Raw genomic sequence first — 18,127 nt, 5'->3', positions numbered from 1 at the left:
TGACTTTTTTACGTCCTCTCTGTGCGCGTTGCGTGTTCTGCACGTTCCGCTCGCGTGGATCAGACCTGTACATTACGTCAGTGGCCGTGTTGCATGTTCTGCACAAGCCTCTGCTCAGTGTTTAAAGACTATTTATTCTTGTTGTCATGGAGACTCACAGGCTTTTCAAATGTGTTGCTTTTGTTGTCGAGCGTTTTACATCTGCCCATTATTTTTACATGTTTGTTTTACACAAAAGAATAAAATACCATTGAATTAAACCTGTTTCAGACCTTTTTTATCATCGACTCAGCGGTCAAGTGTTTAGCCCAAAGGCACAGGGTCAGGAGGGTCAGGAGGTCAGTCTCACTCATGTTTCTTTTCCTTCGCAGTGGTTCTTTGCTCTGGTCGGTCAGAGAAAGTCCAGGCCTGTGTTTGTTCCATGGTCTGTCCAGCGTTAAAGTGACACGGCGGCTTTATAAGGAAGTGTCTGACCGAGCCATGAAACATGAAGACAAGGAATCCAAAAGTCTGACCGCGAGTCTGACCATGAGAGTCTGACCGCGTGTCTGACCATGTGTCTGACCATGAGTCTGACCATGAGTCTGACCATGAGTCTGACCATGAGTCTGACCATGAGTCTGACCATGAGAGTCTGACCGCGTGTCTGACCGCGTGTCTGACCATGAGTCTGACCATGAGTCTGACCATGAGTCTGAACCGAGTGTCTGACCGCGAGTCTGACCATGAGAGTCTGACCATGAGTCTGACCATGAGTCTGAACCGAGTGTCTGACCGCGGGTCTGACCATGAGTCTGACCATGAGTCTGGACCGAGTGTCTGACCGCGAGTCTGACCATGAGAGTCTGACCATGAGTCTGACCGTGAGTCTGACCATGTGTCTGACCATGAGAGTCTGACCATGAGTCTGACCGTGAGTCTGACCATGTGTCTGACCATGAGAGTCTGACCATGAGTCTGACCGCGAGTCTGACCGTGAGTCTGACCATGTGTCTGACCATGTGTCTGACCATGAGAGAGTCTGACCATGAGTCTGACCGCGAGTCTGACCATGAGAGTCTGACCATGAGTCTGACCGCGAGTCTGACCGTGAGTCTGACCATGTGTCTGACCATGTGTCTGACCATGAGAGAGTCTGACCATGAGTCTGACCGCGAGTCTGACCGTGAGTCTGACCATGAGAGAGTCTGACCATGAGTCTGACCGTGAGTCTGACCATGAGAGAGTCTGACCATGAGTCTGACCATGAGAGAGTCTGACCATGTGTCTGACCATGAGTCTGACCGTGAGTCTGACCATGTGTCTGACCATGAGAGTCTGACCATGAGTCTGACCATGTGTCTGACCATGAGAGAGTCTGACCATGAGTCTGACCATGAGTCTGACCATGAGTCTGACCATGAGTCTGACCATGTGTCTGACCATGAGAGAGTCTGACCATGAGTCTGACCGCGAGTCTGACCGTGAGTCTGACCATGAGAGAGTCTGACCATGAGTCTGACCGTGAGTCTGACCATGAGAGAGTCTGACCATGAGTCTGACCATGAGAGAGTCTGACCATGTGTCTGACCATGAGTCTGACCGTGAGTCTGACCATGTGTCTGACCATGAGAGTCTGACCATGAGTCTGACCATGTGTCTGACCATGTGTCTGACCATGAGTCTGACCGTGAGTCTGACCATGAGAGAGTCTGACCATGAGTCTGACCGTGAGTCTGACCATGAGAGAGTCTGACCATGAGAGTCTGACCATGAGTCTGACCATGTGTCTGACCATGAGAGTCTGACCATGAGTCTGACCATGTGTCTGACCATGAGTCTGACCATGTGTCTGACCATGAGAGAGTCTGACCATGTGTCTGACCATGTGTCTGACCATGAGTCTGACCGCGAGTCTGACCATGAGAGAGTCTGACCATGTGTCTGACCATGAGTCTGACCGTGAGTCTGACCATGAGAGAGTCTGACCATGAGTCTGACCGTGAGTCTGACCATGAGAGAGTCTGACCATGAGTCTGACCATGAGTCTGACCATGTGTCTGACCATGAGAGTCTGACCATGAGTCTGACCATGTGTCTGACCATGAGAGAGTCTGACCATGAGTCTGACCATGAGTCTGACCATGTGTCTGACCATGAGTCTGACCGTGAGTCTGACCATGAGAGAGTCTGACCATGAGTCTGACCGTGAGTCTGACCATGAGAGAGTCTGACCATGAGAGAGTCTGACCATGTGTCTGACCATGAGAGTCTGACCATGAGTCTGACCATGTGTCTGACCATGAGTCTGACCATGTGTCTGACCATGAGAGAGTCTGACCATGAGTCTGACCATGTGTCTGACCATGAGTCTGACCATGTGTCTGACCATGAGAGTCTGACCATGAGTCTGACCATGTGTCTGACCATGAGTCTGACCGCAAGTCTGACCATGAGAGTCTGACCGTGTGTCTGACCATGTGTCTGACCATGAGAGAGTCTGACCATGAGTCTGACCATGTGTCTGACCATGAGAGAGTCTGACCATGTGTCTGACCATGTGTCTGACCATGAGAGAGTCTGACCATGTGTCTGACCATGAGTCTGACCATGAGTCTGACCGCGAGTCTGACCATGTGTCTGACCATGAGAGAGTCTGACCATGTGTCTGACCATGAGAGTCTGACCGTGTGTCTGACCATGTGTCTGACCATGAGTCTGACCATGAGTCTGACCATGTGTCTGACCATGAGAGAGTCTGACCATGAGTCTGACCATGTGTCTGACCATGAGTCTGACCATGAGTCTGACCATGAGTCTGACCATGAGAGTCTGACCATGAGAGTCTGACCATGTGTCTGACCATGAGAGAGTCTGACCATGAGTCTGACCATGTGTCTGACCATGAGTCTGACCATGAGTCTGACCATGTGTCTGACCATGAGTCTGACCATGAGTCTGACCATGAGTCTGACCATGAGAGAGTCTGACCATGTGTCTGACCGCGAGTCTGACCATGAGAGTCTGACCATGAGAGTCTGACCGTGTGTCTGACCATGTGTCTGACCATGAGAGAGTCTGACCATGAGTCTGACCATGTGTCTGACCATGAGTCTGACCATGAGTCTGACCATGAGAGAGTCTGACCATGAGAGAGTCTGACCATGAGTCTGACCATGAGTCTGACCATGAGAGTCTGACCATGAGAGTCTGACCATGAGAGTCTGACCGTGTGTCTGACCATGTGTCTGACCATGAGAGAGTCTGACCATGAGAGAGTCTGACCATGAGTCTGACCATGAGTCTGACCATGAGAGTCTGACCATGAGAGTCTGACCATGAGAGTCTGACCATGAGTCTGACCATGAGTCTGACCATGAGAGAGTCTGACCATGAGAGAGTCTGACCATGAGTCTGACCATGAGTCTGACCATGAGTCTGACCATGAGAGAGTCTGACCATGAGTCTGACCATGAGTCTGACCATGAGTCTGACCATGAGTCTGACCATGAGAGAGTCTGACCATGAGAGAGTCTGACCATGAGTCTGACCATGAGTCTGACCATGAGTCTGACCATGAGTCTGACCATGAGAGAGTCTGACCATGAGAGAGTCTGACCATGAGTCTGACCATGAGTCTGACCATGAGTCTGACCATGAGAGAGTCTGACCATGAGAGAGTCTGACCATGAGTCTGACCATGAGTCTGACCATGAGTCTGACCATGAGAGAGTCTGACCATGAGAGAGTCTGACCAGCCTTGTGGAGGTCTACACTTAAGTCTCTGGGGTCTTTCGATTATTTTAACAGTCGACTGGATGATTGGGCTCCATCGTTTGCTGGACGTGATTGGGTCAAACTCGTGTCACAGATTGAATTGAATATTTTACCATTTTGATCATAATTCTAAACCAAAATAAGCCAAACATTGACCACTGCCATCGTTAAACCACCACATTCTACACGAAAACCTCTGTTTCTGTGACGTTCTAATGCGTCGTGTTGCCGTGACGACCTGAAAACATCGCTCCGGTCCTGTGTCGTAGCTCGTTTGTTCTGTCGTAATCGTCCAGGCGCGAAGCTCGATGTGGAAACGACCTTTGACCTTTTCCTCTGGGACCAAACAATTTCGAAACCGCGGATGAATTTAGAGCGAATCGTGGGAAACGCTCCAGAGGCCGACGCCCTCTGTTTCCGAGGCAACGGTGCGACCGCTTCAACGTTTTTTAGAAAGTTTGGAAAGTTTAAGTTCTCAAAGACGAGATGCTGCAGATTCAAAAAAAGATATGTATTTGAAAATACTGCAGTCAGGTTCTCGTGTACCGTATTTTCTGGAGTATAAGTCGCACCAGCCAAAAAAATGCATAATAGAGAAGAAAAAAACATATATAAGTAGAAACCTTTATTTTTTTACAGTTATTATACAATGAAATACTCCATAAAACATTGAAAGCAACGAACAAAACTTTTTTACAGGCCCAAGCATTTGTTTAACAAATAAAAGTACTGTATTAACGTTTGTACTGTACTCTCACCGCTCTCACCGGCCTCTCACACGCGCGCTCTCACCGGCGTGTCCCGCAGCTCACACGCGCTCTCACGCGCTCTCACCGGCCTCGCAAACTTCAATTTGGCAAGCGGTTTTACGTACGTGTACATATTAATCCATAACGTTATTGACACACAGGTAGAGAAGACGCGGAGAGACTGTTTAGCCAATCAGAATGCAGAACACAATGCATGATGAAAATCCGCGAAGCAGCGAGACGTGAAAAGTGAACCGCGTTATAGCGAGGGATCACTGTAAATATAAGCATAAGTCGCACCCCGGCCAAAACTATGAAAAAAGGTGTGACTTATAGTCCAGAAAATACGGTAGTTTGGATAGTTAAATCTTAAAAATGGACAGGTTTACATTTCTTGGTACATTTTTAAATTAGACTTGACTGAAAATGTGTTAAAATTTTTTTTTAAAACATATATAAAATTTTGCCAATTTTTTTTACTTAAAACTTCAGATTATTTTGTTCCGATTTGTCAAAATATAAAGTTTGGCGTGAGTCGCAGCTGCTGATCTTTATGTCTGTGGGAAGAAAAAGCATTTACCATATTTTCCGAACTATAAGTCGCACCTTTTTTTCATAGTTTTGGCCGGGGTGTGACTTATACTTATACTTATATACTTATACTCCGGAGCGACTTATACGTGATATTATTTGTTATTTTCACACTTAAAACCGCATTTCTTACTCCAGTGCGACTTATATGTTTTTTTCTTCTCTATTATGCATTTTTTGGTGCGACTTATACTCCAGAAAATACAGTAAACAGGTCACAACGTCCCAGAGAAATCCCTGGAGGAAGTGGATCAAATAAAAGAATAATAATAATAATCAGATTTCCCAGTGAAAAGTGAAATGTAGAGTTTTTCCTTCAGTAAAAACATTATTTCCAGTTTAATCGTTTCTCTCCTTCAAACGCTGAACAGGATTTGCCTAAAATGGTTCCGTCTCGTCTTTCGTCTCGTCTCGTGTTTCGACTTCGTCTTTGCAACAATATTTTGGCGTCGTGACCTTCGTCTGATTCTGTTTACGCTCAGGTCGTCCCCGACAACCGCCCCTGACGTTCTGAGCTTTCCTTCTTGGACTGAAACCACGTCATGACTGAACGTCGCCAACAGAACTAAATAAAGATGAGCGTTTTGGGCGGAGCCAAACCGTCCATCTCAGAGTCGGCCTCACGCTTTTCCCAAACTAGAAACTATTTATAATGATTTAACTCCACCAGGTTCTGGATCAGTTTATTTTGTTACAGGAAAAATCAACAAGAAACTATGACAACCAAACACGACTTGGTTTAGAAAAGGTTAAAAAGTACTGAAAAAGTTAGTAACATAAAGAAGAGAAGTACTCAGTTACACTCACATTTACTCGAGTAAGTTTGTACTTCTTGGAGTAACATTTGACACTGTTCTCGTTTTTATTGTGTGTAAAACTGTAACAAACGCGACACGTTGACAATATAAAATGAAATGCCCTCTCAGCCTGTGGTTACCCCGCTTGGGCTCTCAACAGAGTGAAGAGAACCAAGAAGCAGGACAAAAGGGAAACTGAACAGAGAAGGAAGGGTGTTTCTATCCCTTAAGTGTCTGGCCTGTCGGAAAAACTGCAGATAATTTTTAGACAACACAAAGTCCCTGTTTATTTTAAACCAAGAAACACTTTAAGACAAAAACTGGTTCACCCAAAGGACAAGTTGCCGACTCAAAAACAGAGCAATGTAGTTTATTCGATCCAATGCAGTGAAGAAAGCTGTAAAGAACGTTACATAGGTGAGACAAAACAGCCTCTACACAAGAGGCTTTATCAGCACAGAAGAAATACTAGTTCAGGACCTCAGAGCGCCGTGCATCTCCATCTTGAAGCCTCTAATCACTCGTTTGAAGACGGTGAGGTGAAGGTTTTAAGCAGGAGAAAAGATGGTTTGAAAGAGGAGTCAAGGAAGCTATTTTTGTTAAAAAAGAAAGACCTTCTTTAAACAGAAATGGAGGGCTTAGGTTTAATCTTCCTGTTATTTATAATGGGTTACTGAACCCCTGGAAAGGTAGAGGACCAGGACCAGGACATTTAGATGCTAATCAGGTACTCAGGGTGGTTGAGCCAGGGTCTCACAAAGACAAAGAGGATTCTAATAGCCCATTAAGATTCTGAATAGGCTCGGTAGATACAAGGGGGGAGTTTCTGTTGAAACAAACAACTCTTTCTACTTCAGGAAGGCTCCTCCCAATGGGTGGGTCTTACCACAGAACAGTATTAATATCGGAGTTCTCGACCTAAATTCTTTTATTGACAATGACTCTTGGATGAGAGTCGAAACGTCTATTTTTTCTAACTGAGTCCAGATGAAACAACTGAAGCTTTTTCTACTATGGAACACGCCTGGACGAATGAGGGATTACACCGACAATATAAAATGATTTGAACATTTTTAAGATATAGTTTTCCTTATTTTGTGTCGATCTTTTGAAAATACCAGATTTTGAAGTATTAATTATAATTTTGTCTCTTAATTACATTAATTTCCAATGATAAATCACATGTTTCGTCCAGACAGTTGATTGTTAAACGACTCCTAATTGAGTAATAGTTGTGACGTCTATGCACTGTGATGTCATCAGTGTGCGACGTGCCTTTGACAACACGTCCCACTGTGATGTCATCAGTGTGTGACGAGCCTTTGAATACACGTTCCACTGTGATGTCATCAGTGTGTGACGAGCGGTTGACAACACGTCCCACTGTGATGTCATCAGTGTGCGACGAGCCTTTGAAAACACGTCACACTGTGATGTCATCAGTGTGCGACGAGCCTTTGAAAACACGTCACACTGTGATGTCATCAGTGTGCGACGAGCCTTTGGAAAACACGTCCACTGTGATGTCATCAGTGTGCGACGTGCCGTTGAAAACACGTCCCACTGTGATGTCATCAGTGTGCGACGTGCCGTTGAAAACACATCCCACTGTGATGTCATCAGTGTGCGACGTGCCGTTGAAAACACGTCCCACTGTGATGTCATCAGTGTGCGACGTGCCGTTGAAAACACGTCCCACTGTGATGTCATCAGTGTGCGACGAGCCGTTGAAAACACAGTTTAATATTTTACACACAATAATATTACATAACACTTGGTTGGTCATAACTGTCATTCATATGGATTTTGGTCTTTGTTTACATTATGGTTGCTAGGTAACATGGTAACATCTGCCGCTCATGTCCAACCAGGAAGTAACATTGTAAACTTTACAGAAATGGCAAAAACTGGGGACAACGATGCCAAATGTTATAATCTTAAATATAATCATGTACTCGAACTTTAAGCGCTTTAAGTACGTTTGAAGTAACAGTTTGAGAAGGACTCTGTACATAAAGTATTAAAGGTGGCGTTATATGAAAACGTACACACATATATACACGTGTTTTGTAGTAGTAGTTTATATACACGCGTGTCATTGTGTTAAATGCAGGACGAGGACGTTAGTCTTCGGCGTTGCAGTCGGTGCAGAGGATGAGGTCGCGGTCCGGGAAGAATCCGGCTCCCACCAGCGACACGGAGCAGCGCGAGCACTTGAAGCACGGCTGGTGCCACTCGCGCTCCTGGAACGACACGTATTTACCGTCTCCGAAACCTGCCGGGACAAACCAGGAAGAAGGTTCAGACAACAAATAACCCCGGCATCCCCGACGTCGCAGCGGGTCCTTTGCGGGAAAACGAGCGGCAGGTTCGAGCTCCACTTTCTGTTCCAGCGCCACTTCCTGTTCGAGCGCCACTTCCTGTTCGAGCGCCACTTCCTGTTCGAGCGCCACTTCCTGTTCGAGCGCCACTTCCTGTTAGAGCGCCACTTCCTGTTTGAGCGCCACTTCCTGTTCGAGCGCCACTTCCTGTTTGAGCGCCACTTCCTGTTTGAGCGCCACTCCCTGTTCGAGCTCCACTTCCTGTTTGAGCGCCACTTTCTGTTGGAGCGCCACTTCCTGTTCGAGCGCCACTTCCTGTTCGAGCGCCACTTCCTGCTCGATTCGTTACTTACGGGGAACTAACACGTCCATAACAAAGGATTTATTTCAAGAAACCTTCCCAAACACAGAGAGAAACCAGCACACGAATTCCCGGGAGTTGAAACCGGAACCTTCTCGTTTCGATGCACGGCTGCTCTAACCACTCTGCCACCAACTGAATTAACTGTTGTGCGATGGCGGGGTCAAAAGTGGTACTTGTGAACTCTGAACTGTAAAGATGACTAGCTTCCTTGTCTCGCTGGTTTGGAACTGGTGGAATCCCTGTGGGTGGAAATAACAACAATAACTTCCAGATCACGTGACACGGCGCCATCGAGAGGCGGAGCTGCTGAGTCATGTGATACGAGAGGCGGAGCTGCTGAGTCATGTGATACGAGAGGCGGAGCTGCTGAGTCATGTGACGAGAGGCGGAGCTGCTGAGTCATGTGATACGTACTTGAAGAATGTGTCGTGTCTAAGTTTCGATCCTTTGGCTGTTACAAGAACTTCTACTGGTTCTACAAAGACCTTCACACCGGGTACAGGAGGGCGGGTACAGGAGGGAGGGTACAGGAGGGCAAGTACAGGAGGGCGGGTACAGGAGGGCAAGTACAGGAGGGCGGGTACAGGAGGGAGGGTACAGGAGGGCGGGTACAGGACGGCGGGTACAGGAGGGCAAGTACAGGACGGTGGGTACAGGACGGCGGGTACAGGAGGGCGGGTACAGGAGGCAGGGTACAGGAGGGCAAGTACAGGAGGGCGGGTACAGGAGGGAGGGTACAGGAGGGCGGGTACAGGAGGGCAAGTACAGGACGGTGGGTACAGGACGGCGGGTACAGGAGGGCGGGTACAGGAGGCAGGGTACAGGACGGGGGGTACAGGAGGGCAAGTACAGGAGGGCGGGTACAGGAGGGGGGTACAGGAGGGCGGGTACAGGACGGCGGGTACAGGAGGGCAAGTACAGGACGGTGGGTACAGGACGGCGGGTACAGGAGGGCGGGTACAGGAGGCAGGGTACAGGAGGGCAAGTACAGGAGGGCGGGTACAGGAGGGAGGGTACAGGAGGGCGGGTACAGGAGGGCAAGTACAGGACGGTGGGTACAGGACGGCGGGTACAGGAGGGCGGGTACAGGAGGCAGGGTACAGGACGGGGGGTACAGGAGGGCAAGTACAGGAGGGCGGGTACAGGAGGGAGGGTACAGGAGGGCGGGTACAGGACGGCGGGTACAGGAGGGCAAGTACAGGACGGCGGGTACAGGACGGCGGGTACAGGACGGCGGGTACAGGAGGGCGGGTACAGGAGGGAGGGTACAGGACGGCGGGTACAGGAGGGCAAGTACAGGGCGGCGGATACAGGGCAGGTACAGGAGGGCAAGTACAGGACGGCGGGTACAGGACGGCGGGTACAGGAGGGCAGGTACAGGATGGCGGGTAAAGGAGGGCGGGTACAGGATGGGGGGGTACAGGATGGCGGGTACAGGAGGGCAGGTACAGGATGGCGGGTACAGGAGGGCGGATACAAGAGGGCAGGTACAGGATGGCGGGTACAGGAGGGCGGGTACAGGAGGGCGGATACAAGAGGGCAGGTACAGGATGGCGGGTACAGGAGGTCGGGTACAGGAGGGCGGGTACAGGATGGCGGGTACAGGAGGGAGGGTACAGGACGCCGGGTACAGGACGGCGGGTACAGGAGGGCAAGTAAAGGACGGCGGGTACAGGAGGTCGGGTACAGGAGGGCAAGTACAGGACGGCGGGTACAGGAGGGCGGGTACAGGGCAGCGGGTACAGGGCAGCGGGTACAGGAGGGCAAGTACAGGAGGGCGGGTACAGGAGGGTGGGTACAGGAGGGTGGGTACAGGAGGGCGGGTACAGGAGGGCAAGTACAGGAGGGCGGGTACAGGAGGGAGGGTACAGGAGGGCGGGTACAGGACGGCGGGTACAGGAGGGCAAGTACAGGACGGTGGGTACAGGACGGCGGGTACAGGAGGGCGGGTACAGGAGGCAGGGTACAGGACGGCGGGTACAGGAGGGCAAGTACAGGAGGGCGGGTACAGGAGGGAGGGTACAGGACGGCGGGTACAGGAGGGCAAGTACAGGGCGGCGGATACAGGGCAGGTACAGGAGGGCAAGTACAGGACGGCGGGTACAGGACGGCGGGTACAGGAGGGCAGGTACAGGACGGCGGGTAAAGGAGGGCGGGTACAGGATGGCGGGTACAGGAGGGCAGGTACAGGATGGCGGGTACAGGAGGGCGGGTACAGGAGGGCGGATACAAGAGGGCGGGTACAGGATGGCGGGTACAGGAGGGCGGGTACAGGAGGGCGGATACAAGAGGGCAGGTACAGGATGGCGGGTACAGGAGGTCGGGTACAGGAGGGCGGGTACAGGATGGCGGGTACAGGAGGGCGGGTACAGGAAGTAGGGTACAGGACGGCGGGTACAGGACGGCGGGTACAGGAGGGCAAGTACAGGACGGCGGGTACAGGAGGTCGGGTACAGGAGGGCAAGTACAGGACGGCGGGTACAGGAGGGCGGGTACAGGAGGGCGGGTACAGGAGGGCAAGTACAGGAGGGCGGGTACAGGAGGGCAAGTACAGGAGGGCAAGTACAGGAGGGCAAGTACAGGAGGGTGGGTACAGGAGGGCGGGTACAGGAGGGCAAGTACAGGGCGGCGGGTACAGGGCAGCGGGTACAGGGCAGGTACAGGAGGGCAAGTACAGGACGGCGGGTACAGGAGGACGGGTACAGGAGGGCGGGTACAGGACGACGGGTACAGGACTGCGGGTACAGGACGCGGGTACAGGACGGCGGGTACCGTACCTGTGATGGGCGCGTTGCATCCCGCACACTTCTTGGCGTAGAGGCTGCTGAAGCACTTGACGCAGAAGGGTTTTTCTCCCTGTGAAGTGAACGTCTGCCCAGAGAGAGGAAGTCTACAGCCGGAGCAGATGAAACACTCCCGGTGCCAAACCTTGTCCTTGTAGGTCACTCCGCCTTTGGTCAGAGCCTGTAGCGAGACGAAACCCACACGAGTCAGTGTGAGTCAGACACGCGTGTGCGTTAGCGTGTACCTTGCTGCAGACACACTTGTGCGTTAGCGTGTACCTTGCTGCAGACACGGGTGTGCGTTAGCGTGTACCTTGCTGCAGACACACGTGCGCGTTAGCATGTACCTTGCTGCATACACGGGTGTGCGTTAGCGTGTACCTTGCTGCAGACACGGGTGTGCGTTAGCGTGTACCTTGCTGCAGACACACGTGCGCGTTAGCATGTACCTTGCTGCATACACGGGTGTGCGTTAGCGTGTACCTTGCTGCAGACACACGTGTGCGTTAGCGTGTACCTTGCTGCAGACACGCCTGTGCGTTAGCGTGTACCTTGCTGCAGACACGCCTGTGCGTTAGCGTGTACCTTGCTGCAGACACACGTGTGCGTTAGCGTGTACCTTGCTGCAGACACACCTGTGCGTTAGCGTGTACCTTGCTGCAGACACACCTGTGCGTTAGCGTGTACCTTGCTGCAGACACACCTGTGCGTTAGCGTGTACCTTGCTGCAGACACACGTGTGCGTTAGCGTGTACCTTGCTGCAGACACACCTGTGCGTTAGCGTGTACCTTGCTGCAGACACGCCTGTGCGTTAGCGTGTACCTTGCTGCAGACACGCGTGTGCGTTAGCGTGTACCTTGCTGCAGACACGCGTGTGCGTTAGCGTGTACCTTGCTGCAGACACGCGTGTGCGTTAGCGTGTACCTTGCTGCAGACACGCGTGTGCGTTAGCGTGTACCTTGCTGCAGAGGCCGCACTGCGGGGCCAGGCGTGTCTCGTAGCAGGGGACGCAGTAGTAGTTGTTGTTGTCGGGGATAAAGGCTTCAGCGCCGATGGATTTCCCGCAGCCGTGACAACAGAAACAGTCCTCGTGCCAAGTGGAGCCGCCGTACTCCAGCAGACGAGAGCCTGCAACACAAGAAGAAGAAGAAGAAGAAGAAGAAGAAGAAGAAGAAGAAGAAGAAGAAGAGATTATGATTAATTATGCCGATTATCAATGACTATGACTATGATTATTGTAGTTTCAGATTAGTCCTAATTTGGCCTTGGTTAGTCCCTGGTTTAGTCCTGGTTTAGACCTGGTTTAGTCCTAGTTAGTCCTGGTTTAGACCTGGTTTAGTCCTGGTTTAGACCTGGTTTAGTCCTAGTTAGTCCTGGTTTAGACCTGGTTTAGTCCTGTTTAGTCCTGGTTCAGCCCTGGTTTAGCCCTGGTTTAGTCCTGATTTAGTCCTGGTTTAGTCCTGATTTAGTCCTGGTTTAGTCCTGGTTTAGTCCTGGTTTAGTCCTGGTTAGTCCTGCAGAACTACATCGTCATATCTAGTTTCCAGCACATCTAAAGCTGACATTCCAGTCCGACTTCAGTTTGGTTGGTCTCATTTTACTGCTGTCTCTCCAGCTCAAACACAGAAGGTTTTTCTGCTGCTTAAACATTCCTGAGGCACAAACTTGACAAAAACAACATGAAACCCGTTTATTATCGACTGAGCACCGCCGCAGCCGCCGCCTCTGATTCACAGACACCGAAGACGGCAACGTCACCAGAGGAAAGGTTATATTTGTGATGAGCCACGACTCAGGTTTACTCCTGCTTTGGACCTGGTTTGGACCTGGTTTAGTCCTGGTTTAGACCTGGATTAGCTCTGGTTTAGACCTGGATTAGCTCTGGTTTAGTCCTGGTTTAGACCTGGTTTAGCCCTGGTTTAGTCCTGGTTTAGTCTTGGTTTAGCTCTGGTTTAGTCCTGGTTTAGTCCTGGTTTAGCCCTGGTTTAGCCCTGGTTTAGACCTGGTTTAGTCCTGTTTAGTCCTGGTTTAGACCTGGTTTAGTCCTGGTTTAGTCCTGGTTTAGACCTGGTTTGGCCCTGGTTTGGACCTGGTTTAGTCCTGGTTTAGACCTGGTTTAGTCCTGGTTTAGTCCTGGTTTAGTCCTGGTTTAGACCTGATTTGGCCCTGGTTTGGACCTGGTTTAGACCTGGTTTAGTCCTGGTTTAGTTCTGGTTTAGCCCTGGTTTAGCCCTGGTTTAGACCTGGTTCAGTCCTGGTTTAGACCTGGTTTAGTCCTGGTTTAGTCCTGGTTTAGTCCTGGTTTAGCCCTGGTTTAGACCAGGTTCAGTCCTGGTTTAGCCCTGGTTTAGTCCTGGTTTAGTCCTGGTTTAGACCTGGATTAGCCCTGGTTCAGCCCTGGTTTAGACCTGGTTTAGCCCTGGTTTAGTCCTGGTTTAGTCCTGGTTTGGACCTGGTTTGGACCTGGTTTAGTACTGGTTTAGACCTGGTTTAGCCCTGGTTTAGTCCTGGTTTAGTCCTGGTTTAGCCCTGGTTTAGACCTGGTTTAGACCTGGTTTAGCCCTGGTTTAGCCCTGGTTTGGACCTGGTTTAGCCCTGGTTTAGACCTAGTTTAGCCCTGGTTTGGACCTGGTTTAGCTCTGGTTTAGACCTAGTTTAGCCCTGGTTACATGAGGAGCCTTCAGCGGTCACATTTCTCCTGTGTTTGGGATAAGAGGCGTGGCTCACCTGGGCTAAGAGGCGTGGCTCACCTGGGCTAAGAGGTGTGGCTCACCTGGGATAAGAGGCGTGGCTCAACTGGGATAAGAGGCGTGGCTGGGATAAGAGGCGTGGCTGGGATAAGAGGCGTGGCTCACCTGGGATAAGAGGCGTGGCTGGGATAAGAGGCGTGGCTGGGATAAGAGGCGTGGCTCACCTGGGATAAGAGGCGTGGCTGGGATAAGAGGCGTGGCTCACCTGGGATAAGAGGCGTGGCTGGGATAAGAGGCGTGGCTCACCTGGCTGGACGTTCTTGTCACAGGCCACACATTTGGAGCAGAAGTCGCTGCAGAAGCAGTCGCTGCAGACCAGGTTCTGGTCCAGACTCGAGAACGATTCATGAGCCAAAGAGCGACTGCAGTGAGAGCAACAGAAGCAGTGATCGTGGAAGTGCTGGTCCTCGAAGAGCAGCTCCTGTGGAGACAACACACGGGTAAAGCAGGGCTAAAGAGGGACTAAAGCAGGGCTAAAGAGGGACTAAAGCAGGGCTAAAGAGGGACTAAAGCAGGGCTAAAGTGGGACTAAAGTGGTACTAAAGAGGGACTAAAGCAGGGCTAAAGAGGGACTAAAGCAGGGCTAAAGTGGGACTAAAGAGGGACTAAAGCAGCGCTAAAGCAGGACTAAAGCAGGACTAAAGCGGGTCTAAAGCAGGACTAAAGCGGGACTAAAGCGGGACTAAAGCGGGACTAAAGCAGGACTAAAGCAGGACTAAAGCAGGACTAAACCAGGTCTACACCAGGACTAAAGCAGGACTAAAGCAGGACTAAAGCGGGACTAAAGCGGGACTAAAGCAGGACTAAAGCAGGACTAAAGCAGGACTAAACCAGGACTAAACCAGGTCTACACCAGGACTAAAGCAGGACTAAAGCAGGACTAAAGCGGGTATAAAGCAGGACTAAACCAGGACTAAACCAGGACTAAACCAGGTCTGCACCAGGACTAAAGCAGGACTAAAGCAGGACTAAAACAGGACTAAAACAGGTCTACACCAGGACTAAACCTGGACTAAAGCAGGACTAAAGTGGGACAAAAGCAGGACCTGATGTAAGCCAGGCACACAGAGAACTGGCATTTATAACTTTAAATATCAGATCATAAAAATGATGTATGTTTCCCTTTAACGCCTTTAAACAAATTATTATGAATGTAGCTTTAGTTTAGCTTCTGAGAATACAAAATGTGTCATTATAAAAGTTAGATGTGATCTGTCCTGATTTAGCCCTGCTTTAGACTGGGTTTAGTCCTGGTTTAGTCCTGGTTTAGTCCTGGTTTAGTCCTGCTTTAATCCTGCTTTAATCCTGCTTTAATCCTGCTTTAGTACAGGTCCAGTCGAAGTCTAGTTTGGGTTTTGACCTAGTGGTTTAGTCCAGTTTTTTTCCTTGTCATTTAGTCCTTTTTCAATCCTGGTTTAGTCCCAATTTTGACAGTTTAGTCTTGGTTTAATCTGGGGTTTGATTTGCTAGTTCAGTCCTGGTTTAGTCCTGCTTTAGTCCTGGTTTAGTCCTGGTTTAGTCCTGCTCATGACATCAGCAGGTGAGACAAAGAGACAGATTTGTTCTCATGTGTAAATCATGTAGGTTTTGTAGGACAACTGTCCTGCAGTTGTTACACGGTTAAATCTCAGTAGTATTTGACAAGGCGCATCTGCGTTTATGCCACACCGCTGCATAGTTTCCGGCACTTTCAGAGCGTTGTGATAAATGATCCCAGAGTCGAGGCCAACGCGGGTTTTTTGAGGCTAAAAAACTGCAGTGGAAGCAGAGACGGGCCAAGGCGAGTTACCCAAGAAAACCAGAGGGGGCGATGGTCTGGTTTGGGGCATGTTACCTTGGTGTTGTGGGCGATGATGGTCTGGTTTGGGGAGCGTTACCTTGGCGTTGTGGGCGATGATCTGGCTGCAGGCGTGGCATGTGTGGGCGAACAGCCGGTCGTAGCAGGGCACGCAGTGGGGCCCGCGCTCCACCTCGATGTACTTCCTCCCGAACAGAGACTCGGAGCAGCTGGAGCAGTCAAAGCGCTCCTCCATGTCGGGTCAGAGAGCGCGGCGGGACAAACAGGTCCTGCATGGGAGGGACGAGTTTGGTAAATACACTGCACTACACCACATTTTATACTTGTTCCATTGTCTCACTTAAAGGTCTAATATAAAGCGTTCAGAAGCCGGTTCATGATCAGAGCCTCACACGGAGATGAAACAGAAACATTGTCTTTGGTGAATAGTTTTCATTGTTTTCGGTTTACAGAGACTCGGAGTGGAGGTCAGCGCTCCTCAGGGGGTCAGAGTGGACAAAGGAGGGAGGGGCCAGCACAACGTCACAGGGAAGTGACATTTATGAGGCGATAATGAACGGTAATCCTGTAAATCACATGAACCAGGGACTGAACCAGGGACTGAACCAGGGTCTGATCCAGGGTCTGATCCAGGGTCTGAACCAGGGTCTGAACCAGGGATTGAACCAGGGTCTGATCCAGGGTCTGAACCAGGGACTGAACCAGGGTCTGATCCAGGGTCTGAACCAGGGACTGAACCAGGGTCTGATCCAGGATCTGATCCAGGGTCTGAACCAGGGTCTGATCCAGGGTCTGATCCAGGGTCTGATCCAGGGTCTGAACCAGGGTCTGATCCAGGGTCTGATCCAGGGTCTGAACCAGGGTCTGATCCAGGGTCTGATCCAGGGTCTGAACCAGGGTCTGAACCATGTGCAGAGCGTTTTGAACGACAAGAGGAAGGAAAAGCATTGTTCAGACAGAAAACTGCAGCGACAGAAATAGACTCTGAACGACACGAAACACACACTTTATATGTAATAACACTTTTGTGTAATGTCACCTGGAGAATAAAAGACACAGCGACATAAGACAATTCAATGTCTTCAATGTCTTTAAATGTTTTAGTTGATGTTAATGTATCAACAAATGTGAAATGTTAATTAATTCATCACAAAAATATTACCTTTATTAAAGCTTTTACACCTTTTTTAAAACATTAATCAGCTCTTTTTGTAGCAGTTTTCACTATAAACAATGTACTCAATATTCAAACTTGTACATTTTGATAAATTGCCCTCTTCTAATTAGTAAATAAGGACTTCAAATGTATATTTTTCAAGCACAAATAAAACGTTATCTTAATTGCTCAGGAGAATGAAAAGTATTTGCTGAAATACAGCATTTTTGACTTTCTAATTTACAGCTACTTTAATCTTATTAGTTTAGTTATTTAGTAGAATTTACCATGAAAATAGTAAAAATCAAATCTAACGCACACGACAAATTGTTTTGTCACTTTTAGACTCACAAAGACTCTGGCTGTATCAGTAAATGTAAATAAACACACTGACTATTTTGGAGTGTTTTTGTTGACCCTGTGAGGGGACAGGAAGTGGGGTTATCTGCAGACAGGAAGTGCTCTGCGTGTCGGCAAAAACATGTTATTTTTAATAGTAAACGCTCCTTTTCGAGTGCATTTTCAGTGTAGAAGTGGAGCTGCCAGAACGTTCGACCCTCGGGCAAGACACTTCACGGTGTCATTTAACCACAGTCAAGCCGCAGTCGCAGTTAGAAGCCGCAGCCACAGTTAGTAGCCGCTGTAAGCAGCCGCAGTTAGCAGCCGGAGTTAGCAGCCGCAGTTAGCAGCCGCAGTTAGCAGCCGCAGCCACAGTTAGCAGCCACAGTTAGCAGCCGCAGCCACAGTTAGCAGCCACAGTTAGCAGCCGCAGTTCGCAGCCGCAGTTAGCAGCCACAGCCACAGTTAGCAGCCGCAGCCACAGTTAGCAGCCGCAGCCACAGTTAGCAGCTGCAGTTAGCAGCCGCAGTCACAGTTTGCAGTCGCAGTTAGCAGCTGCAGCCACAGTTAGTAGCCGCAGTCACAGTTTGCAGTCGCAGTTAGCAGCCGCAGCCACAGTTAGCAGCCGCAGTTAGTAGCCGCAGCCGCAGTTAGCAACCACAGTTAGCAGCCTCAGTTAGCAGCCGCAGTTTGCAGTCGCAGTTAGCAGCCGCAGTTAGTAG

The 18,127-nt window shown here is 49.9% G+C and overlaps 1 protein-coding gene across 1 annotated transcript; it reads right to left on the bottom strand.

Annotated features, from left to right (window-relative positions):
* Positions 1–7,994: 7,994 nt before the first annotated feature.
* On the bottom strand, positions 7,995–16,177 carry LOC140362212 (four and a half LIM domains protein 3-like). Its single transcript, XM_072448293.1, has 5 exons — positions 15,990–16,177; positions 14,359–14,533; positions 12,321–12,490; positions 11,356–11,542; positions 7,995–8,168 (listed from the first exon to the last, which is right to left on the bottom strand). Exons 1-5 carry the CDS (start codon positions 16,143–16,145, stop codon positions 8,017–8,019), a joined length of 840 nt encoding a protein of 279 aa, XP_072304394.1. The 5' UTR covers positions 16,146–16,177; the 3' UTR covers positions 7,995–8,016.
* Positions 16,178–18,127: the final 1,950 nt, after the last annotated feature.

This window comes from Eucyclogobius newberryi, unplaced genomic scaffold, assembly GCF_026437365.1.
Source record: "Eucyclogobius newberryi isolate DKJ021-1_F unplaced genomic scaffold, fEucNew1.0.hap1 SCAF_16, whole genome shotgun sequence".
NCBI classification, from domain to species: Eukaryota; Metazoa; Chordata; class Actinopteri; order Gobiiformes; family Gobiidae; genus Eucyclogobius; species Eucyclogobius newberryi.
The sequence above is the reverse complement of the archived record's forward strand: the minus strand, read 5'-3'. Positions and strand labels throughout refer to the sequence as shown.